Source organism: Bombina bombina, chromosome 4 (genome assembly GCF_027579735.1).
Source record: "Bombina bombina isolate aBomBom1 chromosome 4, aBomBom1.pri, whole genome shotgun sequence".
NCBI classification, from domain to species: Eukaryota; Metazoa; Chordata; class Amphibia; order Anura; family Bombinatoridae; genus Bombina; species Bombina bombina.
This window is the reverse complement of record NC_069502.1, coordinates 462,013,733-462,039,622: the sequence shown is the minus strand read 5'-3', so window position 1 is coordinate 462,039,622 and position 25,890 is coordinate 462,013,733. Positions and strand designations below refer to the sequence as shown.

The window sequence follows — 25,890 nt, the reverse complement described above, 5'->3', positions numbered from 1 at the left end:
AAAAAAAAAAAGTGAGTTTGGTGATTTTAGCCCTTTTGTAAGGTTTACTAGCATAGCATCTACATAATACACAGATTACACATTTCCAGAGTACCTGACCATCTAGACAGGGGTCTGAACGTCTCATTAAAATATAGAAGTTTGTCATGGAATGAAAAAGCAAAAAAATCTGCTAGAAGTAAACCTGTGTGTTCAGGATGTAATGAGAAACAATTTGGACTACCATTAGGTAAAAAGTCAAATTGACTGAAGGCAGTCAAAAAGTTAAAGGGCCACGATACCCAAATGCTGAAACACTTGAAAGTGATGCAGCATAGCTGTAAAAAGCTGACTAGAAAATATCACCTGAATATCTCTATGTAAAAAAGAAAGATATTTTACCTCAAAATGTCTCAAGTATTTAAACCCCATTACAAAGGACTTTAAGCAGCAAATCAGTATGTCTGTCCCGGGATAGGCAAGGGAGTGAGCTTCCTGCACGTTCATATTTCCTTATTCAGTTTAAGGAAGTTTATTATGAAATATTATGAAAGTTAAGTCAAATCTCACGAGATTCACAGTAAAAGAGTTCATGAACTCAGCACAGTTGATGCCGATTGGCTGCAATTCATTTCTTCATTTATTTATTTTTTTTACCTGCAGCTGGACAGCAGCTGAAGTATAACTTTTTACACAGCACTTACTCTGCTGACCTGAGGAGATTGTGAGGTAAAATATCTTCCTTTTTTACATAGAGATTGCTCAGGTGATATTTTCCTGTCAGCTTTTTACAGTTATACTGCATCAGTTTGAAGTGATTTAGAATAAAGAGTATTATGTCCATTTAATTAAAAATAATTTTGGAGCTTTGCTGTTCTTTATTTAATTTCAAGATTTAATTATAAAAAAAAAACGCAAAAATAAACGTTGCCAAAGAGATGGGACTATACCACAACAATCCACTGAAGACAATTTGCACCACCTTCCAAAGATGCCTTGCTAGTGTAATAAAAAGAACCTAACACCTCAATGCATTTTGATAAATTCATATTTATATATGGGCACTATTTAAAAAAATATATTTTGTGCTTCCTAGCACAATAGGATATAAAAAAACAGAAGCATGATGTCAAGGGGGATATTAGAAGCAATATAGGCAGTCAAAGGCAAAAACATCACCTGGTGGGATCCCATATCAGCCACACTCTCTTTCTTATCCTTCTTGTCTTTCTTTTCCTCCTCCTTCTCTTTAGAGGAGTCATAGTGCTCACTGCAGATGTGGAGAAGTTGCTGAACTTTTAAAACATTACCAGAACCTTGCAAAAAAATAAAAAATAAAATAAAAAAATACTAATCTAGCCAGAATCTTAAATAGAAAAGGATAAGTCTACTAAATTATTTCTTCTGTTCTTACCTGCATATGCACATATATCCACAAGTGCGTTGGCAAAACTGCGGAATGGCTCAGACACAACCTCTAGTGCAGCTAGAATTGCTTCAATAGCCTCTCCCTTTCCTGAAAGGCAAAGAACCAATGAGAAAATCACCACTAAACATAGAATTATTGTGTAGTGCAAGATTTTAACAGACAACCTAATATACATGACACTCCATCAGGGCAGGATCCAGCTCAAGACATAAGGTGTTCTAAAAATTGATTTATCTCTGAAAACTGAAAGTGACCACAACTTGACACTCTACGGTGTCCAATCAATGATGATCTTTATTCCTGGCTTTTATGTAGCTGTTAGGGCTGGAACTGGAAAACTCAATTTTAGATTAAACCTCCCCCACCAACCATTGTTAAGGAATTGATTAGTTCTTCCCTCTTACCTAGATGGTTAAGTCCCAAACCAAGGGGCAACCAACGAGCAAATGTGTCTTTCAACTCCTGCTCCGATTTCTCCATGATTGTTTGCAGAATTGTGGATGTCACATCCCCATTGCAGGATCCGACAGCAATCATGCCACATGCTAAAGCTGTTACCCCAACTACCTAGAAATAATTAAAATCAGAAACACTCCTTTTAGCCATATACATTGTCTCAAATATTTACGAGCAACTAACATGCCAGAGTTTGAGAACAGGTTTTAAAAAACAAAAACAAAATTTATCTTACCTCCATACTGGACTTTGAGTCCCCCATGACTGGAAGTAACAGGGTCAGAACATCATCACGATTTGAGCCTGCATATGCAAGACCTAACCTGCATTATAGCATATGGAGTATCAGTAAAAAGTATTTCTGAAGATTAAGTTATATTTAGCAAAGAGAGAAACATACAAAAAAGTTTTGCACATCCTATAGCTGGAATTCAGAAAAAAAAATTATAGAACAAGAAGAGACAGCGCAAATCCGATTCAAGGTGGTATTTAATGCACAGAAATGCAACACGCCAGTAATGTACACTTACTAGAAAGACAGATAAAATAAGCCCCAATAAAGTGGAGAGGAACTCAATGTTCTCACAGCGTAAAACCGCCAGTGCATGCGTGATCCGGGTATTCAGATTTCAAAGATTCCCGGCTTGTGTTGTAGTTACGCAGCCACCTGTAAACGTCACTGCGAGTCTTTTCTCCTTCTCCTATGGATACTCGGACAGACCAAAATAGCACCCCGGCTTTCTCAAGAGTATTTGGTCCTTGGTAATAATAGTCCTTATATACAAGTCCTTAATTAACACAATTGATAAAACTCATGTTCGTTAGAATTCATGCTGATTCATCACATATACGAATACACACATGGCAATTGAGAATATATTAAAAAAAGGTATGTAAATACATAAATTCATCTTTAGATAAAAATACAAACTTTTAAAAGACAATTTTCATAGCATTCAAAAATAAATAAATAATAATATCTAATAAAAAACATAATATAATTAAAAACACAGGAAATATTCAATAAAAACACCATTAGACGGAACCACTATTTAAATAGAAAACCTCATACACACAAGTAGAACAGCTTTATAAAACATTTTATAAAAAAGTCATAAAAACGCTTGTACATCAAGATCAACGTTGAGACCTAATGGAGCAAGACTTCTCAACCTATAAATCCATTTGGTTTCTTTCCTCCTTAAATGGAGTAATCTATTGGTCGTTCCTGGGGGTACCCAGTCAATGATTTGGATGTGTAAATCACGTACATCACTACCATGTATAGATGTAAAGTGAACTGACACACTGTGCTTATCAAGAAAAAAAAAAAAAAAAAGAGCACTAGAAATAGACGAGGTACAAGAGGAGGAATTAGAATTAAGAGGAGGAAACAGAAGAAGGTTAAACTAGAGCAAATGAAGAAAGATTGTTAATATTTCTGATCTAGTATTGTCAATTGATGACATTAGACTATTGGGTAAGGGTTTGAATTTTGCCCCAAAATCTAAGCCCAATAAATTTGAGGTTTATATGGATATTCAAAAATATATCCGAAAAATGACCTTAAAAAGTTATTTTCTAAAAGATAATAAAAGTTATGTAAAACCCAATAATAACTTTATAGAGGGCAATGATATTTGTACACTATGTACCCTTAAAAGTCTAGAGGCTGAGGCCGGATATATTACCCCGGTTTCTGACCTTAGGGTAGACCCTATGGAGGACAGTGATTTGATTGTAAATCCTCTTCATAAAGAGAGAGGTCCAAGTTAGACATAGAAGTTTTAAAGGACAATGACGCTTTTACCCCTTACACATGCAGGGTGAACAGCTCTCCCTTTTTAATAAGTTAGTTTGTAGAGACCTAGATATTGAGCTCTCCAAATGCAATATAAATAGGTATAGTGATAATCTTACATAAAGTGAAAGGGGAACTTTGAATTCATAAAAAAAAAAAAAAAAAAAATCAGTGGTAATAAGGGCGGCTGATAAAGGTGGCTGCTTAGTCATCCAAAATCGAGAGGCTTATGTTAAAGAAGCATATAATATTTTAGGAGATTCACATACATATAAATGTCTTACATTTAATCCCACAGTTGGTTTTTAAAAAAAAAACAAAATTTATGCTTACCTGATAAATTCATTTCTCCTGTAGTGTGGTCAGTCCACGGGTCATCATTACTTCTGGGATATTATCTCCTCCCCTACAGGAAGTGCAAGAGGATTCACCCAGCAGAGTTGCTATATAGCTCCTCCCCTCTACGTCACCTCCAGTCATTCGACCAAAGGACCAACGAGAAAGGAGAAGTCCAAGGGTGTAGTGGTGACTGGAGTATAATCCAAAAATTTTTTTAGCCTGCCATAAAAAACAGGGCGGGCCGTGGACTGACCACACTACAGGAGAAATGAATTTATCAGGTAAGCATAAATTTTGTTTTCTCCTGTTAAGTGTGGTCAGTCCACGGGTCATCATTACTTCTGGGATACCAATACCAAAGCAAAAGTACACGGATGACGGGAGGGACAGGCAGGCTCTTTATACGGAAGGAACCACTGCCTGAAGAACCTGTCTCCCAAAAACAGCCTCCGAAGAAGCAAAAGTGTCAAATTTATAAAATTTGGAAAAAGTATGAAGAGAAGACCAAGTTGCAGCCTTGCAAATCTGTTCAACAGAAGCCTCATTCTTAAAGGCCCAAGTAGAAGCCACAGCTCTAGTAGAATGAGCTGTAATTCTTTCAGGAGGCTGCTGTCCAGCAGTCTCATAGGCTAATCGTATTATGCTACGAAGCCAAAAAGAGAGAGAGGTAGCCGAAGCTTTTTGACCTCTCCTCTGACCAGAATAAACGACAAACAGGGAAGACGTTTGACGAAAATCCTTAGTTGCCTGTAGATAAAATTTCAGGGCACGGACTACATCTAGATTGTGTAGCAGACGTTCCTTCTTCGAGGAAGGATTAGGACACAAAGATGGAACAACAATCTCTTGATTGATATTCCTGTTAGTGACCACCTTAGGTAGGAACCCAGGTTTAGTACGCAGAACTACCTTGTCTGAATGAAAAATCAGATAAGGAGAATCACAATGTAAGGCAGATAACTCAGAAACTCTTCGAGCCGAGGAAATAGCCATTAAAAACAGAACTTTCCAAGATAACAACTTGATATCAATGGAATGAAGGGGTTCAAACGGAACACCCTGTAAAACATTAAGAACTAAGTTCAAACTCCATGGCGGAGCAACAGTTTTAAATACAGGCTTGATCCTAGCTAAAGCCTGACAAAAAACTTGAACGTCCGGAACTTCTGACAGACGTTTGTGTAAAAGAATGGACAGAGCTGAAATCTGTCCCTTTAAAGAACTAGCGGATAACCCCTTTTCTAAACCTTCTTGTAGAAAAGACAATATCCTTGGAATCCTAACCTTACTCCATGAGTAACTCTTGGATTCGCACCAATATAAGTATTTACGCCATATTTTATGGTAAATCCTTCTGGTAACAGGCTTCCTAGCCTGTATTAAGGTATCAATAACTGGCTCAGAAAAACCACGTTTTGATAAAATCAAGCGTTCAATTTCCAAGCAGTCAGCTTCAGAGAAGTTAGATTTTGATGTTTGAATGGACCCTGGATCAGAAGGTCCTGTTTCAGAGGTAGAGACCAAGGCGGACAGGATGACATGTCCACTAGATCTGCATACCAAGTCCTGCGTGGCCATGCAGGTGCTATTAGAATCACTGATGCTCTCTCCTGTTTGATTCTGGCAATCAATCGAGGAAGCATCGGGAAGGGTGGAAACACATAAGCCATCCCGAAGGTCCAATGTGCTGTCAAAGCATCTATCAGAACCGCTCCCGGATCCCTGGATCTGGACCCGTAGCGAGGAAGCTTGGCGTTCTGACGAGACGCCATGAGATCTATCTCTGGTTTGCCCCAACGTCGAAGTATCTGGGCAAAGACCTCTGGATGAAGTTCCCACTCCCCCCGGATGAAAAGTCTGACGACTTAAGAAATCCGCCTCCCAGTTCTCCACTCCCGGGATGTGGGAATGCTGACAGGTGGCAAGAGTGAGACTCTGCCCAGCGAATTATCTTTGATACTTCCATCATTGCTAGGGAGCTTCTTGTCCCTCCCTGATGGTTGATGTAAGCTACAGTCGTGATGTTGTCCGACAACCTGATGAACCCCCGAGTTGTTAACTGGGGGCCAAGCCAGAAGGGCATTGAGAACTCTGCTCTCAATGCCAGAATGTTTATTGGAAGGAGACTCTCCTCCTGATTCCATAGTCCCTGAGCCTTCAGAGAATTCCAGACAGCGCCCCCAACCTAGTAGGCTGGCGTCTGTTGTTACAAATGTCCAGTCTGGCCTGCTGAATGGCATCCCCCAGGACAGGTGTGGCCGATAAAGCCACCATAGAAGAGAATTTCTGGTCTCTTGATTCAGATTTAGAGTTGGGGGACAAATCTGAGTAATCCCCATTCCACTGACTTAGCATGCACAATTGCAGCGGTCTGAGATGTAGGCGAGCAAAAGGTACTATGTCCATTGCCGCTACCATTAAGCCGATCACCTCCATGCATTGAGCTACTGACGGGTGTTGAATGGAGTGAAGGACACGGCATGCATTTTGAAGTTTTGCTAACCTGTCTTCTGTCAGGTAAATCTTCATTTCTACAGAATCTATCAGAGTCCCTAAGAAGGGAACTCTTGTGAGTGGAAAGAGAAACTCTTCTCTTCGTTCACCTTCCATCCATGCGACCTTAGAAATGCCAGTACTAACTCTGTATGAGACTTGGCAGTTTGAAAGCTTGAAGCTTGTATCAGAATGTCGTCTAGGTACGGAGCTACCGAAATTCCTCGCGGTCTTAGTACCGCCAGAAGAGTACCCAGAACCTTTGTGAAGATTCTTGGAGCCGTAGCCAATCCGAATGGAAGAGCTACAAACTGGTAATGCCTGTCTAGAAAGGCAAACCTTAGATACCGGTAATGACTTCTGTGAATCGGTATGTGAAGGTAAGCATCCTTTAAATCCACTGTGGTCATGTACTGACCCACTTGGATCATGGGCAAAATTGTTCGAATAGTTTCCATCTTGAACGATGGAACTCTTAGGAATATGTTTAGGATTTTTAAATCCAAGATTGGCCTGAAAGTTCCCTCTTTTTTGGGAACTACAAACAGATTTGAGTAAAACCCTTGTCCTTGTTCCGAGCCCGCGGAACTGGATGGATCACTCCCATTATAAAAGATCTTGTACGCAGCGTAGGAACGCTTCTTTCCTTTATTTGGTTTGTTGACACCCTTGACAGATGAAATCTCCCCTCTTGGGGGAGAGGATTTGAAGTCCAGAAGGTATCCCTGAGATATGATCTCTAACGCCCCAGGGATCCTGAACATCTTCCTTGCCCAAGCCTGGGCGAAGAGAGAAAGTCTGCACCCTTACTAGATCCGGTCCCGGATCGGGGGCCCTCGATTCATGCTGTCCTTAGGGGCAGCAGCAGGTTTCCTGGCCTGCTTGCCCTTGTTCCAGACTGGTTAGGTTTCCAGCCCTTGTCTGTAGCGAGCAAACAGCTCCTTCCTGTTTTGGGTGCAGAGGAAGTTGATGCTGTTCCTGCTTTGAAATTACGAAAGGAACGAAAATTAGACTGTCTCTAGCCCCCTAGGTTTGGCTTCTGTCATGAGGCAGGGCATGGCCTTTACCTCCTGTAATGTCAGCGATAATCTCTTTCAACCCCGGGCCCGAATAAGAGTCTGCCCTTTGAAAGGTATATTAAGCAATTTAGATTTAGAAGTAACATCAGCTGACCAGGATTTTAGCCACAGTGCTCTGCGTGCCTGAATGGCAAATCCCGGAATTCTTAGCCGTTAAGTTTAGTTAAATGTACTACGGCATCTGAAATAAATGAGTTAGCCTAACTTAAGGGCTTTAAGTTTGTGTGTAATCTCATCTAGTGTAGTTGATTGAAGTGTCTCTTCCAGAGACCTCAAACCCAAAATGCTGCTGCAGCCGTGACAGGCGCCAATACATGCAAGAGGTTGCAATATAAAACCTTGTTGAACAACATTTTCTTAAGGTAACCCTCTAATTTCTTATCCATTGGATCCTGAAAAGCACAGCTATCCTCCACCGGGATAGTGGTACGCTTAGCTAAAGTAGAAACTGCTCCCTCCACCTTAGGGACCGTTTGCCATAAGTCCCGTGTGGGTGGCGTCTATTGGAAACATCTTTCTAAATATCGGAGAGGTGAGAACGGCACACCGGGCCTATCCCACTCCTTAGTAACAATTTCAGTAAGTCTCTTAGGTATAGGAAAAACATCAGTACTCGCCATGGCCGGTACCGCAAAATATTTATCCAACCTACACATTTTCTCTGGTATTGCAACTGTGTTACAATCATTCAGAGCCGCTAACACCTCCCCTAGAATACACGGAGGTTTTCCAGCTTAAATTTAAAATTTGAAATATCTGAATCCAGTCTGTTTGGATCAGAACCGTCCACCCACAGAATGAAGCTTCTCTGTCCCTCATGTTCTGCCACCTGTGACGCAGTGTCTGACATGGCCCTAATATTATCAGCGCACTCTGTTCTCACCCCAGAGTGATCACGCTTGCCTCTAAGTTCTGGTAATTTAGCCAAAACTTCAGTCATAACAGTAGCCATATCCTGTAATGTGATTTGAAATGGCCGCCCAATGTACTGTACTCGGCGCTACAATATCACGCACCTCCCGAGCGGGAGATGCAGGTACTGACACGTGAGGCGAGTTAGTCGGCATAACTCTCCCCTCGTTGTTAGGTGAAATATGTTCAGTGTGTACAGATTGACTTTTATTTAAAGTAACATCAATACAATTAGTACATAAATTTCTATTGGGCTCCACTTTGGCATTAGCACATATAGCACATGTATCTTCCTCTGAATCAGACATGTTTAACACACTAGCAATAAACTAGCAACTTGGAAATGCCTTTCAAGTAAATGAAAACGAACTGTGCCTATAAGAAGCACAGAAAAAATTATGACAGTTGAAAATAAATAAGTTATAGCATCAAATCTTTGTAAGAAATATACAATTTTAGCAAAGGATTGTTCCCATTAGCAAAGGATAACTAACCCTGACAGCAGAAAAAATACACAAATAAACGTTTTTTATCACAGTCAACTACAATCTTCACAGCTCTGCTGTGAATGATTACCTCCCTCAAAACAAGCTTTGGAGATCCCTGAGTTCTGTAGAGATGAACCGGATCATGCAGGAAGAAAATGAACTTCTGACAGAGTTTTTTGATGCGTAGTAAAAGCGCCAAAAATGGCCCCTCCCCCTCACACATAACAGTGAGAGAGATCAGTAAACTGCTTTAATTTAAACAAAACTATTGCCAAGTGGAAAAAAATAGTGCCCAAAACATTTTTTCACCCAGTACCTCAGAGAAATAAACGATTTTACATGCCAGCAAAAAAACGTTTAACCTCAATAAATTAATTGTTATTTAAAACCTATTGCAAGTCCCTGCAAAATAGGTTAAGTCTATGCATACAGTATAAATCAGTGAAGTACATTCCCCAGAATATTGAAGGTGTAAAAGTAATACATACATGACAGCCTGATATCAGCTACATCTACTGCATTTTAAGCTGAGTTTACATCTATAACGGTATGGCAGGATTTTCTCATCGAATTCCCATGTCAGAAAATAATAAACTGGCTACATACCTCTATGCAGATTAATCTGCCCGCTGCTCCCCTGATCTGAAGTTTACCTATCCTCAGATGGCCGAGAAACAGCAATATGATCTTAACTACTCCGGCTAAAATCATAGAAAAACTCAGGTAGATTCTTCTTCAAATTCTACCAGAGAAGGACATAAACACACTCCGGTGCCTATTATAAAATAACAAACTTTCTGATTGAGGTAATAAAACTAATTAAAATCACACAGTCCCTCTCACACATCCTATCTATTCGTTTGGGTGCAAGAGAACTGACTGGTAGTGGCACGTAGAGGGGAGGAGCTATATAGAACTCTGCTGGGTGAATCCTCTTGCACTTCCTGTAGGGGAGGAGATAATATCCCCAGAAGTAATGATGACCCGTTGGACTGCCCACACTTAACAGAGAAATATTTTCTTTTGGGGAAAGCAAAAGAACAGGGTGTTTGAATCAGGATGAATTTAATTTTATCAAACAACTGGATCCTAAGGTGCCCACCTTTTATCATCTCCCTAAAAATTCATAAGGATCTACTAAATCCTCCGGGACGACCCCATTATTTCGGGTACTAGGATTCCTTATGCCACAATTTGTCTAAATATGTAGATTATTTTCCTCCAACCCCCTTGTCGCCAAAACAAAAGCCTATCCAAAGGATACTGCAGAGACAAATAGAATTTTTGAGGGTTTTGGATTGGGGTGATGATTTAAGGATGGGCAACCTTTGATGTTTCATCTTTATACACAGTTATCCCCCACAGTAAAGGTTTAGAAGCACTTCAAATGCTTTTAAAGGGTATGATATCCCTGAGAATCACCTCAAATTCATATTAGACTCCATTTTATTTATATAGTCTCATAATTACTGAGTTCAGTGAGAAGTATTATCTACAGTTGAAGGGGACTACGTTTGCCCCTGCATATGCAAATCTTTTCATGGACAATTTTGAAAGAAAGTTTATTTGGAACAACAATCCCTATATAAATAATAACCAAAAATACTATAGGTATATTGACAATATCATTATACTTTGGAAAGGGACAGTTGAAACCCTTTCTGACTTTACGGAATATATTAATAAGAATGATTTTAATTTAAAATTTAGTGGAAATAGTTCCAATAATAGTATAGAATTTTTGGATATTATTTTGTCTGTTGATACTATAAGCAATAAGGTGTCTGTAATTTTAGAAAACCAGTAGATAAAAATAGCTTTGTTGAATAGTTGGAAAAGTAATATCCCGGTGAGCCAATATATTCGTATTAGACAAAACTGTACTAATATGTCTGATTTTGAAGAAGAAGCTTCCCTTTTAGACGATAAATTTCTAAGGAAAGGTTATAGTATGGAGATTTTAGAAAAAGCTAAATTAAAAGCCATTAATTGTGATAGAAGGAATCTAATAAATAGGAAAACACAGTTTGATTCCATTTCTATGTATTCCAAAAACTATAACTAATAATAATAATAATAACTCAGTAGGCAATAATAACAAAAACCCTACTCGTTTTATTACTCAATTTAACGAAGGGGCAACCCGTTATTACAAACATTTTGAATAAACATTGGGGGATTTTAAAATCTGATTCCATTTTAGGTAATACTAATAGGCGATAAAACCAACACAATTACGTTCAAGAAAAATAACTTAAAATTTTTTTTGGCCCCTAGTAAATTAAGAAACAATGACCCTAAAAAGAGTTTAAATGGAGGTCTACAAAAATTGGTTGTCAGCTCCAAGAGGTACTTTTAAATGATAATAAACCAAATTGTTGCATGTGTCCCTATGTTAAGATAGGGTGATACATTTTTCAATTATAATGGTTCTGAATCTTTTAATATGGACCTAGATGCAACTGTCAAACCACCTATACTGTATCTTCTTTCCTGCCAAATGTTACCATATTCTATATTGGTCGTACAAAAAAGAAACCTCTAAAAGATTTAGTGAACACCTTTATAATGTAAGAACAAAATTTGATAAGCACAGATGTGCCAGTTCACTTTACATCTATACATGGTAGTGATGCACGTGATTTACACATCCAAATCAATGACTGGGTACCCCCAGGAACGACCAATAGATTACTCCATTTAAGAGGAAAGAAACCGAATGGATTTAAAGGTTGAGAGTTCTTGCTCCCATTAGGTCTCATCGTTGATCTTGATGTTACAAGCGTTTTTTATAAAGTTTTTATAAAATGTTTTATAAAGCTGTTTATTCTACTTGTGTGTATGAGGTTTTCTATTTAAATAGTGGTTCCATCTAATTGTGTTTTTAATCTATATTATGTTTTTTATTAATATTTTTTTTAATGTATTTGAATGCTATGAAAATCGTTTTTTAAAAGTTGTATTTTTATCTAAAGATGAATTTATGTATTTACATACATTTTAATATATTTTCAATTGCCATGTGTATATCTCGTATATGTGATGATCAGCATGAATTCAAACGAACATGAGTTTTATCAATTGTGTTAATTGAGGACTTGTATAATAAAAGGACTATTATTACCAAGACCAAATACTCTTGAGAAAGCCGGGGTGTCACCGGTGAAAACGCTCTTTGAGCTATTTTGGTCTGTCCAAGTATCCATAGTAGAAGGAGAAAAGACTCGCAGTGACGTTTACAGGTGGCTGCATAACTACAATACAAGCCTGGGAATCTTTGAAATCTGAATACCCGGATCACGCATGCACTGGCGGTTTTTCGCTGTGAGACCATCCGAGTTCCTCTCCCCACATTATCGGGGCTTATTTTATCTGTCTTTCTAGTAAGTGTACATTACTGAAGTGTTGCAATTCTGTGCAATTAAATACTACCCTTGAATCGGATTTGCGCTGTCTCTTCTTGTTGTTCTACAGCTTTCCGTTTTTTATCTGTGGAGAAAGAAACCCCATTGATCTGTGTACTGCGGTATTTCCTGCGGCTCAATATAGCCAGTCCTCAAACTACTTCCGCTGCTTTGTGGATTCAGAAAAGTTTCTATCCTGTTCCAAGAATCACGTTGTATGGTAATTAGCGCAGCCTTCTGTTTTATTTTTATTTTTTAAATTATGCTTACCTGATGAATTTCTCCTCTTTCCCGATATGGTGAGTCCACGGCGTCCACAATTACAGTTTAGAATATTACTCCCTGGCCAGCAGGGGGAGGCAAGAGCACCACAGCAAAGCTGCTATGTATCCTTCCCCCCCTTCCCACAATCCCCAGTCATTCGACAGAAGGAAAATGGAGAAAAGGAGAAACACAAGGTGTAGAGGTGCATGAGGTTAGTAAAAAAAAAAACCTGTCTTTAAAATACGTAGACTCACCCATAAAAATAAATAATTATTTATCAGGTAAGCATAAATTTTGTTTTCTTCTCCTAAGGTATGGCGAAGGTCCCACGGCGTCCTCAATTACTGTTGGGAACCAATACCCAAGCTAAAGGACACGGAGGACTATGGAGGGACAAGACAGGTAGACCTAAACAGAAGGCACCACTGCTTGAAGAACCTTCTCCAAAAGAAGCCTCAGCCTAGGCAAAAGTATCAAATTTGGAAAAAGTATGCAAAGAGGACCAAGTTGCAGACTTGCAAATCTGCTCAACAGAAGCTTCATTTGCCCTGGTGGAATGAGCTGCGATTCTCTCAGGAGGCTGCTGTCCAGCAGTCTCATATGCCAAACGAATAATACTTCTCAAACAGAGAGAAAGAAGTAGCAGTAGCTTTCTGACCTTTACGTTTCCCAGAAAATAAACAATGCAGACGACTGACGAAAATCTTTGGTCGCCTGCAAATAAAATTTAAGAGCACGCACAACATCCAGGTTGTGTAACAGACGTACCTTATAAGAAGTAGTATTAGGATGATTAATATATTTATTATATATATATTTCTATCCAAAACAACCTTCGGAAGAAAACCAAACTTTGTACAAGAACTGCCTTATCTGCAATACAATATGAGATAAGGCGAATCACACTGCAAAGCTGAGAGTTCAGAAACTCTCCGAGCAGAAGAGATAGCGGTAAGAAACAAAACCTTCCAAGATAACTTAATATCTATGGAATGCATTGGCTCAAACAGAGCCTGTTGCAAAACTAAGAACAAGGTTAAGGCTCCACGGTGGAGCAACAGAGTTAAACACAGGCCTAATTCTGACCAAGGCCTGACAAAATGATTGAATATTTGGCACGTCCGCCAGAGGCGTGTGCAGCAAAATAGAGCAGAAATCTGGCCCTTGCGAGTACTGACAGATAAACCTTTCTCCAGACCTTCCTAGAGAAAAGATAAAATTCTTGGAATCCTGACCCTACTCCAAGAGTATCCCTTGGATTCACACCAATAAAGATATTTACGCATATCTTATGGTAAATCTTTCAGGTACCGGGCTTACGAGTCTGGATTATGGCTTCAATGACCGACTCAGAAAATCCACGCTTAGATAAAATTAAGCGTTCAATCTACAAGCAGTCAGTTTCAGAGAAACAAGATTTGGAGAAAATGACCCAGAAGTAGAAGGTCCTTCCCTCAGAGGAAGTCTCCACGGTGGTAGAGGTGACATTTCCACTAGGTCTGCATACCAGAATCCTGCGAGAGTCCACGCAGAAGCCATTAGAATCGTCAACACTCTCTCCTGCTTAATACGAGCAATGACTCGTGGGAAGTAGATCAAACAGAGGAAATAGGTTGTCAATTTGAAGGAACTGCCAGAGAATCTATAGGAAGGAATGAGGATCCCTTGACCTCGAACCGTACTTTGGAAGCTTGGCGTTCTATCGAGACGCCATCAGATCCTATTCCGGTACTCCCCATTTGATGGTTAACCTGTAAAACACTCACTCCCCGGGATAAAAATTCTGTGCTGCTCAGGAAATCCGCTTCCCAGCTGTCCACTCCTGGAATGTGGATGGCAGATAGACAGCAATGGTGAGCCTCCACCCATTGAATAATTCAAGCCACCTCCTTCATGGCTAAGACGAACTCCGAGTTCCCCCCCTGGTGGTTGATGTAAGCCACCGAGGTTATGTTGTCTGACTGGAACCTTATAATTCGGGCTAAGGCCAGTTGAGGCCAAGACATCAAGGCATTGAAGATCGCTCTCAACTCCAAAAAATTAATGGAGAGAGCAGATTCCTCCCGAGACCAAAGTCCTTGCGCTTTCAATGAGTTACAGGCTGGCGTCTGTGGTCAAATTCACCCCATGAGGGTCTCCGAAAGCATGTCCCCTGAGACAGATGTTCTTGAGAAAGCACCACGGAAGAGGTCTCTTGTCGTCTTATCTAGAACTATCTTCTGAGACAGATCTGCATAATCCCTGTTCCATTGACTGAGCATGCATAACTGCAGAGCTCTCAGATGAATCGGGCAAAAGGAACCATATCCATGGAAGCCACCATCAGACCAATACCTCCATACATTGGGCCACTGAGGAAAGAATTCTAGGGTTTTCTGACTTCCGTCAGGAATACTCTTCATTGAAAGGAATATATAATTGTTTCTAGAAAGACCACCCCCTTGTGGCCGGAACAAGGGAACTCTCTCCCAATTCACCTTCCATCCGTGAGCGCAAAGAAAAGACAACAATATCTCTGAGATTTTGCAAGTTAAAAAGATGGCGCCTGAATCAGGCGCCACTGCAATTCCCTGAGACCGAATCAATGCCAAAAGAGCCCCCAGGGCTTTGAGAAAATTCTGGGAGCCGTGACAAGGCCAAAAGGAAGTGCCACAAACTGAAAGTGTCTGTCCAGCAAAGGCAAATCTTAGAAATTTGTGATGATCCACTGTGAATGGGAACGTGGAGGTGTACGCATCCTTCAGGTCTATGGCTCGTTCATAAACTGACCCTCTAGCACTAAAGGAAGAAGGAACGGATAGTCTCCATTTTGAAGGACGGCACTCTGAGAAACTTTGTTGACACTTTAGATCTAGAATAGGCCTGAAAGTTCCCTCCTTTTTGGAAACCACGAACAGATTTGAAATAGAACCCTAGACCCTGTTCTTGTACTGGAACTATAACTCCCATAAGGGAAAGGTCCTGTACACATTTCAAGAACGCCTCTCTTTTTATTTGGTCTGCAGATAATCTTGAGGTGGAACGGTCCTTGAATTCTAATTTGTAACCATGGGATACAATGTCCACGGATCTGAAACATCTCGTATCCATGCTTAAGAAAACAGAGTCTGCCCCCCACTTGATCCGGTTTTAGATCGGGGGCAACCCTTCAATGCCGACTTTGACTCAGCCAAAAGTTTAGACTTAGAGGAAACATCTGCTGACCAAGATTTCAACCATAACGCTCTGCGCGCCAAGATCGCGAAACCATGATATTTTGGCTCCCAACTGATGACCTGCCAAAGAGGTATCAGTAATAAAGGAATTAGCTACTTAAGAGCCTTGTTCCTATCTTTTATCTCCCTCCAAAAGGAGTCTCTGCTTGAAGAGACTCAGACAAAGCGTCAAACCAATAGGCTGCCGCACTTGTCACGGTAGCATACACACCCGGCTCGGTTGCCATTGGAGACCCTGATGAATATACATCTTTTTCAAGTAACCTCCAGCTTCTTGTCCATAGGGTCCTTGAAAGAGCAACTATCCTCAATGGGAATATGTAGTTCTCTTAGCCAGGGTAGAAATTGCCCCCTTCCACCTTGGGTACCGTCTGCCATTACTCCTTAATGGAGTCAGCCCACCGGGAACATCTTTCTAAAAACTGGAGACGGGGAAAAAGGAATTCAGGTCTCTCCCATTCCCGGGCAATGATCTCCATAGCATGGTCTGGTACAGGAAACACCCGCCACATAGGAGGGAACATCAAATATCTATTTAATTGCTAGATTTCTTAGGGTTGACAACGACAGGGGTATCAGAGTGGTCCAAGGTAGCCAAAACCTCCTTTAACAAAACACGGAAGGTGTTTAAACGTAAATCTGAAGGAAACTTCAGCATCAGAAGAAGGAATTATACTAATCTCACCCTCAGAGGCTACGAAGTATCTTCCTCTTCAGACCTATGAGAAAGATCAATTTGTTTAGCATGGATTGGATCAGAAACCTTACTATCTGATTCTCTAATTTTCCTATTGCGTTTTCCCTGAAGCATGGGAATGGCAACTAACGCTTACATACTGCCGAGGATACCTGGGCAGCAATTTCTGCATGCAAATATACTCCCTCCAGGAGATTGTGAGGAACCGCAGGGCACTGAATGTGTTAAGGCTTGGGAGCGTTTGAGGAAAAAGCCTGCGGCATTGACTGAGCAGCATCAACCTGAGAGAGTGGGTGGCTCAGCAACAAAAAGTTTATATCTTTGTACATTAATGTTCTCTCATACAATCAGAAACAAAAGGGCAAAGGAGGTTCAATCTGGTTATCTAGCACAAAGCTTGCATTCAGCAGGAGGTCCATCTTTGCAATTAAAAAAACAACACAATCGACAAAAAAAAAAAAAAAAATCTCTTTTCTTTTAAACACTGTCCCTTTAAGAGCATTTGTTCCAAAAGTAAAAACGACTGCTAAACAGGGCTTAATATAACCTCTTAAATTTTCTAATATGCAATTGAGGCTTAAGAAACTTTAAAACAGGCTACTCTACACCTCAGCGATTTCTCTGAGGTGCCTACCTGCCCCCTCTGCACTCCGGACTCGTATTCGCTTGAAAAACCGGAGCCTGCAGTGTATTTCCAACAGCTTCTGTTACTGTCTGTAAGGCTTGCTGCAACACATCCACTTCCCGCTATTAGCTACGCTGCGATAATGAAAAGTTGCGTGCTTAGGGGGAAAAAAAAAAAAAATTACCGCCTAGAGAAGGATCTGCCTCCCTCTAGTATTACAGAGGCGGTCCCAATTAAATACTTTTGTCATAATACCGCTTTGTGACATGTCTCAGGAGTTAGCATTATAAACTGAGACATGTCCAGACCCATCCTTTTCAACACCGGATCCAGGGAATACTACTGAGCCACCTTAAGTGAAACACTCTCTAAGCCCCAGTGCCTGCTCCCCGCCCAATAAATCCCGTTAGGTAATACAGGAATCTAGTCCCAAATAAAGTGCAACTTACCTGCTAAAGTGCCAGTATTCTGTTTCTCTCAATCAAAAAAAAAAAAAAAAAGAAAAAATGGGCACTTACCTGCACCTCTAGCATATGGACAGCTCACCAGGTATGAGAGGAAGCACTCCTCACAAGAGACCTATGATAACAAGAAAGGACAGAGTAAACCTACTCTTGGCTTTCTATGTAAGGGGCAGCAACGTGTTAGGAAAACGCTAGTGAGGCCCACCCCACAAGTTTCTAACTGCTTGAAAGCTACCCACAGCCCTACTGAAGAGACTAACGTGGAGTACAGCTATACCCAGTCTTTGACAGGAAAGATCAGAGTAAACTACTCTGGCTTTCAAAATATAAATTCCTGATTGAAGAAAAATCTTTTACAGACACCAAACTTCACCTCCTCCTTGCACTGAAGGAAAAGAGAATGACTGGGGATTATGGTAGGGGAGTGACACTTATCAGTTTTGCTGTGGTGCTCTTTTGCCTCCTCCTGCTGGCCAGGAGTGATATTCCTAACAGTAATTGAGGACACCGTGGACTCACCATATCTTAGGAAAGAAATATAAACAATAACAAATGTATCACAGTCTTAGGGGCCTAATTCTTAAAAGCTCTCTGGTCTGACAAACTTTTAGAAGGGCAAATTTTAGCTTGAGATATATTTTAGCTCATCATGCAGGGTTCTTGATGTGAGAGACACATACATTGCAATATAAGTATTATAATATATTTTTTAAAGTCTGATTTCTTTTGATGCCGACAGATGTTTGTTCATTGGGTCCTTAGGGAGAGGTACCCTAACCACTAGCAACACAAACAGTACCAATGAAAAGTTATTGCACAACTGCAGAGCAAGGCCCAGATTTATTTTTTATAATTTTATCACACACAATAATACATTAGTAACCAACTTAATTTTCAAAATTGTCAGGAAACGGCAATCAAGACAACATGCTTAGCCTAGTACCAAAATCAAAAGAAAAAAAAAAAAAAAAACACACACAGAGAAAGCAATGACCTCATGCACATAAAAGATGTGTCCACATATAGTCTACCACTTGAAGCCATCATTTATCTTGGAATATGATACCACACATTTCACGTTAGACTTGAGCACACAATCTAGTGTGGATATATTAAAATCAGAAAATCCTGATAAAGTGGTACTGTGTATGCCCATAAAACTTAATGGATAGGCATCCAATTCGATTATCTTGTAATGTGTTAATTCAAGCACACAAGGAGCTTTCACCTTGTGATCCGTATTAATTTTATATGCATGAACCTGCTACCCCCCCCCCCCCACAAGTACTTGCTACAATTGTTACAAGGGCAATTATAGTCAAAACATTACATGCTCTAATTAGTTAGAGCATGTCATTTTAAGACTATCAAACAGACTACTGTGTATTCATTTCATGCAAAGGGGTTAAACACACAAAAAAAACCACTCGGGAAACGCAAAGCACTGCTGGTCTGAGTGGAAAATGTACTGATCCAATCAGCAGCGCTTGTCGCGTGGTTTAGATGTAGAATTAGCGCTGAATTTCCAGCTCAGAGCATGTGATTTTTTGTTTCTATAATGGCCCTTTAATAATGTATTTAGCTGTATGAGGTCAAGGCACTCTGTCCACATATTTCAACATTCTCAATTTCCCAAAACAAGTATAGCAGATCCAATTGTGGCTTGTGTGTAGCCAGTTACTGCACTCACCCAAAGATGGCTCCTATGCGCATAGTGTTACTGTTATGCAAGACATAGTCAGACAGAAGTGCCAATGCTGGATCACACTCGTTCCTCACTCCAGAATTCACAATCCCACAAGCCAAGAGGTAGCTCCAGACTACAATTGGGAGGCAAGTGTAAGAGGTTAACAAAATTTAATATCAGTATTTAAAGATTTTAAAACATGTATTAAAAAAAAAAAAAAAAAAAGACCATCAGTATTTCAGAATTCGGAACGTGGTCTTAAAAACCTAGATAATTAATGTGCATACAAAATGTTATAGCTAAAGTAGTTTAACGGTTACATTTGCAATATGTTGTTGATTTATACTGTGGTTATAAGAATCAGCTAAGAATTAATTTGTTGTTCAGTGGACTTAAAGGGATATGAAACAGTACTGTTCTAGTAACAAATAGATGCTAGATAAAGTAAATATAAAAAGAAAATATTGGGATAGACCGACATTGTTTTTTCTGGGCCGATACAGATATTGGCCGCCTTTCAGTACATTTAAAGTTGAAAAATCAACACAATTTCTACACAAATCTTAAAATTTGAAACAATAAAAAGTAAACAACTGGGAAAAATAAAGTGCTTAAAAAATTAACTTATTAAATGGCGTAAATACTTTAAAACTGCACACTGATATAAATTAAATTTTAAGTCACTACTGCAAAGTTAGACACTACACAATTTCTTCAATACTCCCAGTTAATTAGAAAAACATAGTGCAGAAAGCATAACATTTTAGTATGTTCTCCTGTTAAATGGCTTCTGTTTTTTTCATATATTGCTGCCACTTCCTTAAAACACGCTCACATTGGTAAACATTACAGATAAGGGTTAAAAAAGTAAAAAAGTTATTTTGCACTGTGAACTTCAGGGAAACTATGTAGTTTTAAGTACCACTTAAAAATCACATTTTCCATTTCACAAATCATATATGTTTGTTTATGCAAGTGCATCTACAGGCACGCATTGGGGGGTATAGTAGTTGGTAACTATTTTATTATTAGATGCTATGTCTAGTAGGGGTGCCTAAAATAATCGATCTGCGATGCATCGCGATGCAGCCTGTTAACGATGCCTGCATCGATTGCAGTGGCAGATCAGAATCGATTCAGGGTGACATCATCGCGCAACGTCACGTGACCCCGCCTCTCTCACATAGCAGACGAGCCGACAGCATTTGTGTCAAGGATTAATCTGGTTACAGCCCCCAGCTACACCACATCAGGACTTCCTGTGCACACTGCGCAGATACCTGACCCAGAGAGCATTACCAATAGACCTCCTCTCACATGTTCCGGTCAGGAATTTTTATGACACCTATCCTAAAGAGCCGACCAGCAGCCTCATGTAAACAGTGAATCTTTTCTTGTATTATAGATTCACTGTTTACTGTTGCGGTCTCTGCTGCATGTTTCCTCTCTGTCAGACCCCTAGCCCAAAGGAGCATTTGAGGGTTGCTATTAGATACAGCAAGTCAAAAGTTTTACAGCAACCCTCAAATGCTCCTTTGGGCTAGGGGTCTGACAGAGAGGAAACATGCAGCAGAGACCGCAACAGTAAACAGTGAATCTATAATACAAGAAAAGATTCACTGTTTACATGAGGCTGCTGTCGGCTCTTTAGGATAGGTGTCCATAAAAATTCCTGACCGGAACATGAGAGAGGAGGTCTATTGGTAATGCTCTCTGGGTCAGGTTTCAGATGTCTGCATGTACTCCGGTGAGAATGTTTGAGTGAGTACACTGCTGCTTGTTTTCCTTTGTAAAATAAATCTACACAGTACATAACTGTGCATATTGTAGCATTATGTTTATAAGTGCTCTTCCATCTTACACAGTTGTTTAAAGATTATTATATATACACACACACACACGATATATATAATATATAAAATATATATATATATAATATATATATATATATAGTGTGTGTATGTATAGATCTCTCTCTCTCCTCTATATATATATAAATAAATGTGTGTATGTGTATATATATATATATATATATATATATATATAAGTGTGTGTGTAATATAAATATATATATATATATATATATATATATATATATATATTAAATATGGAATAGAACAAGATCATGAAAATCATAGGCAGTAATCGTGATGCATCGCGATGCATCGTAGAATCGAATCGTATCGAATCGTTACGATGATAATCGTAATCGAATCGAATCGTGAGACAAGTGAAGATGCGCAGCTCTAATGTCTAGCTTATTTATGCTATAGACGATTTGTGTGATGATTTTTGTCACTTAAAACCACATAGGTTTCCCTGAAGTACACAGAGCTAAATTTCTTTTGATTTGCTCGTAGTTTCTGCAGATACTGATTATTCAGAAATTCCAAATATCGTCTGCTCCGATAATTGGTCTAAAATATTGTGTTAAAAAAAAAAAAAAAAATGTTTTCTTGCAAGACATTCTCAGTCTAGCTACTTTCTACTGGAAGGGATCTATCATTATAGAACTTAAGTTCTAGTGTTGCTTACTGTCACATGCAAAAGTCCTCTACTGAGCAATAGCAAAAAAGGACATCCTGTTGCAAGTGCATGTGTATGTTAGTGCACATGTCGGCTATGAAGCCAGCTCAAGTTAAGCATACATATTTTTGTTTTTGGAACACATGGAAAGCAATGGGGCACCACATAATGTAATCTTGTATTGCTACAAGTGAATGTAGATGCATTAATAGTATCAACTCACAAGTGTGATTGCACCAAAAGGTAGACTGGTGCTAAAAAGACAGGCTGGCACTCACAGTCCCCAGCTAAAAGAAATGCTCCTGCAGCCAATGCAAATGCTTGGTGCATAAATATCAATCAAGAACATGCACTTATATTAAAAAGATTGTCAAAACAGAATGGTGGAGACATACAGCCCCCGCATACCGCTCACTTGTAAAAGTCTGTTTGACAGGCATCTCACCTTGATATAATCTTCAGATGAGTACAGATATTTGTCGATTTGGGTCAGACCTCCATCAACATCCCACAGAAGAATCATTCCTAAAGAGGCTGCTGCGCTCAGCATCCCTAGTGGTCAGTAAAGAGTTGCAAATACACTATAAAACTGGGTAGGTGAAAAGTTATTAAACAGATTTATTTTTTTTATTGTTGACACAGTTATGCAGTAAGAATTAGCACAATTACTCCCTTCATACCATGGTCCTTGTTTTTATACAGCCACTTGTTTCCATCATCTGTCAACAGCTTATCTTGACCAAAGGCTGCGTTAACAAATCCATTTACAAACGAGGAGGCCAAGTTCATACGAGCAGAATCCACTTGTGATCCACTGCCTCCAAACCCTTTAAGAAACAGATCATCCAATTATCAGGGGATTCCAGCAAAGAGGAAATGTATAAATAAACAGGAAGGGTAGTTTATAGACATCCCATATAAAAAGAGTGAATAAAGAAGCCCTGAATGCTAGCAAAGCAAAAGTTTGGTAAGCACGTCAAAACAAAATATTACTCTTTATAACATCTGTGCAACCTAATCATTCTGTCATTAACTACATGTCATAGCACCAAGGGTATCATTGATAAGCTGTGCTACCCCTTTCTTACATATTGCTAAATAGCAACTCCCCCACAATCTACTTAAAAATATCTCAAAGACTTGCACTTACTGTTATTCTCCAAGTGAGTTTTGTAGATATCATCTGGGACCTTAGGCTCCATGATATCCAACTAAAGAAGTGAAAGCAAGGGATTACTGATGAAACAAAGGAACGAAGTTAGAACAATAAAAAAAAAAAAGAAGAAGAAGAAGAAGAAGAAGAAGAAGAAGAAGAGGGGTGTGATCAAGAGGGAATCATACGCATTATGGTATGAGTGTGCAAATGGAAATGAGTGAAGACATTTTAACAAGAGGGAAGTGGCAGACAGATATACAGGAGGAAAGGATGGCTCAACAGAAGAGGAAACAAAGGATTAGAAGGAATGAGTGCACTCACCTCACGTGCCAGAGCAAGAAAGTTACTGTTAAGTTGCACATTGGACATAATTTCAGTTAAATCTTCATACTCCTCAACATCTTCATTGAGACCCAGGTAGACTCCATGTCGACCCAGCATAAAAGCCATCTGTTTCTGGACCACCCTAACAAACAGGCAACATGGTTACACACTTCAAGTAGCGTTTACCCATAAAACAGAACCTGGATAAGACATAAGCTCACAAGAGATCTTGTTGCCACTTACACATCTTTACAAGAGGTGAAGATGTCCTCCACAAGCTCCATATCATTAAGAACCAGTGCAAGACGCAACGCTTCTGGGTATCTATTGAACTTGCGGAAAATAGCAAGTGCACACCGTAGAAGGGAGGAATTTTCTGGCTCAGGGACATAACTCACACAACTGTGAAAAAGCAAACAATGTCTGTAGTCAAATAACATGTAACATAGGAAAATGGACATTGTTCAGCATTGTATATGGGCAAAAACACAGGAATTACAACTTCAAACTAGAAGAGGATTGAACAGTAGATACATTCATCACTCTTTACTGTGGTTTTCCTTTACAAGTTATAGTGAAGCACAGCTAGCATTGTTTATTTAAATACTTGTCTAATGGAGAAAGTAAAAATTGTAATAAAACGAATAGTCAGACATTCCCTTTATTTTAGTAACAAGTTAATAAAAGCTATATCTTAATTGTGCTCCTCTAAACCTTGAAAATGAGAATTAAACTAAAACAGTGCTAAATGTGTATACTATCTAGTCCTCTATTGGTCTGTAGAAAATTATACACAGCAACTACATTAAATAATTTTATATACAGTGCAGGCACACATTCATTTATTAAAATAATGCATTTGGAGTGTGGGAACATTGGAATTTGTATCCCAAGAAAATATGAATTACCTGGTTAGATAGAGGCATACTTTGGAATAGGCGTTATCATCAATGTATTTCTCCAACATATCCATCTGCTCTATTTCCATCAGCAGGTCACATGCTTCATGCTCTGCATTGTGTGCCATGTTATAGGGGACAATCTCTTTAACCAGGGTCAAAAGTCTGTCACGCTGAGACTTGTCCGTCTCTTCTACTTCTTGCCACTCTTTAGCAACCTCTCCAGCCAAGTGCCTTGAGTAGAAATAACAAGTCTATGTTATAAGCAAGAAAAGTCCACAGGGAAACAGAACAAAACAAAAAACAAACATAAAAAGCTAATTTCGTTAAAAGCATTGTTTTTCTACTACAGTGATTAGATTTTGGATAGTGGAAAAGAGGTTTACTTATCTATCTAAATTTACCTAGGTTGTATTCTTCCAATTAAACATGATTATGTATGCTACTTGTTACAATCTAACTAGCAGGGTGTAAAAACTACAATTCTCAGGACCCACTTACAAGCCACACTTTTGTGGTTGTTTGATGTACAGCAGGCCATATTGCTACACTCTTATATATGTTTTGGCTTAGTCCGTGTATAAATCTAATATTAGGAGAGTAACAGATTTAGCATTGGCATGTGAGATTCCTTATGCATATTCATTCCCCAGCTCCCACCCCTTCTGGTTCGTTTCTCACATTACCAAGGTACACATAATTCCCCATGATGAGACGGCTGTGATAGCTATGTATAGCTGTTGGGGACTATGTAATTTTATTTTATTTATTTGATTATGTACACATATTGGAGGTAAAATGTAATTAGAGTGGTGGGATGTATACATCACGGACCGGTTTAGGTTGTGAAAATTGGCCGTTCCCACATTGTCTTTTTCTATTATTGACGAATATATGTAGCCTTGGTAACCCTCCGATACCATAACGGGAGACTGGTAAGGTCGGGCAGGTTATCTATGGACGAAGCATCTAGATCAGTGTTAGCTGTTCACATAGCACTCCCGCTAAGGCACTGTGAAGGCTCATATAACATATGATCGGTGACGGTTACAAAATTACTGAGTGACAGGCTATTCCTCAGGTTGGGTGTGCTCATGTGGTGTCGGAGGTGGTTGACAGTGTATCTCGACCAATCAGGGTCGGGGGGGGGGGGGGTGTTAGTATGGATCTAAGACACATAGTATTGTCAATGCTGCAGTGCGGTAACAATTGGCAACATATATATATATATATATATATATATATACACATACCCATACGGTGTACTGATATTCAAGGGCCATTATACACTCATTTTTCTTTGCATAAATGTTTTGTACATGATCTATTTATAAAGTCCATAAAGTTTGTTTTTTTTTAAAAATTTAGAATTTTGCTTATTTTTAAAGAACATTGCTCTGATTTTCAGACTCCTAACCAAGCCCCAAAGTTTTATTTGAATACCGTCAGCTACCTTCTCCAGCTTGCTCCTGTTTGTGTAAAGGGTCTTTTCATATGCAAAAGAAGGGGGGGGGGGGAGTCTTATTTCCCACTTGCAGTGGGCTTTCCAACTGCCTTTTCAACAGAGCTAAACTGAAAGCTTCTAAGTACGTTTTTAAACCATTTTATACTGGATTTTTATATCAGTATCTGTGCATCTTATTCTTTATAGTA

General features: G+C 39.3%; 1 protein-coding gene across 1 annotated transcript in view; it reads right to left on the bottom strand.

Moving 5' to 3' along the window:
* The window catches only part of PSMD2 (proteasome 26S subunit ubiquitin receptor, non-ATPase 2), an 85,240-nt gene that overhangs the window by 51,290 nt on the left and 8,060 nt on the right, over window positions 1–25,890 (bottom strand). Inside the window, exons 5-16 of the mRNA XM_053710344.1 lie at window positions 24,247–24,471; window positions 23,582–23,740; window positions 23,336–23,480; window positions 23,009–23,069; window positions 22,539–22,685; window positions 22,304–22,410; window positions 20,502–20,506; window positions 19,336–19,458; window positions 2,100–2,187; window positions 1,813–1,975; window positions 1,394–1,495; window positions 1,159–1,295 (exon numbers count right to left, since the gene is read on the bottom strand). Of these exons, the coding sequence (XP_053566319.1) occupies window positions 1,159–1,295; window positions 1,394–1,495; window positions 1,813–1,975; window positions 2,100–2,187; window positions 19,336–19,458; window positions 20,502–20,506; window positions 22,304–22,410; window positions 22,539–22,685; window positions 23,009–23,069; window positions 23,336–23,480; window positions 23,582–23,740; window positions 24,247–24,471 (1,462 nt within the window). The remainder of the gene's footprint in view (window positions 1–1,158; window positions 1,296–1,393; window positions 1,496–1,812; window positions 1,976–2,099; window positions 2,188–19,335; window positions 19,459–20,501; window positions 20,507–22,303; window positions 22,411–22,538; window positions 22,686–23,008; window positions 23,070–23,335; window positions 23,481–23,581; window positions 23,741–24,246; window positions 24,472–25,890) is intronic.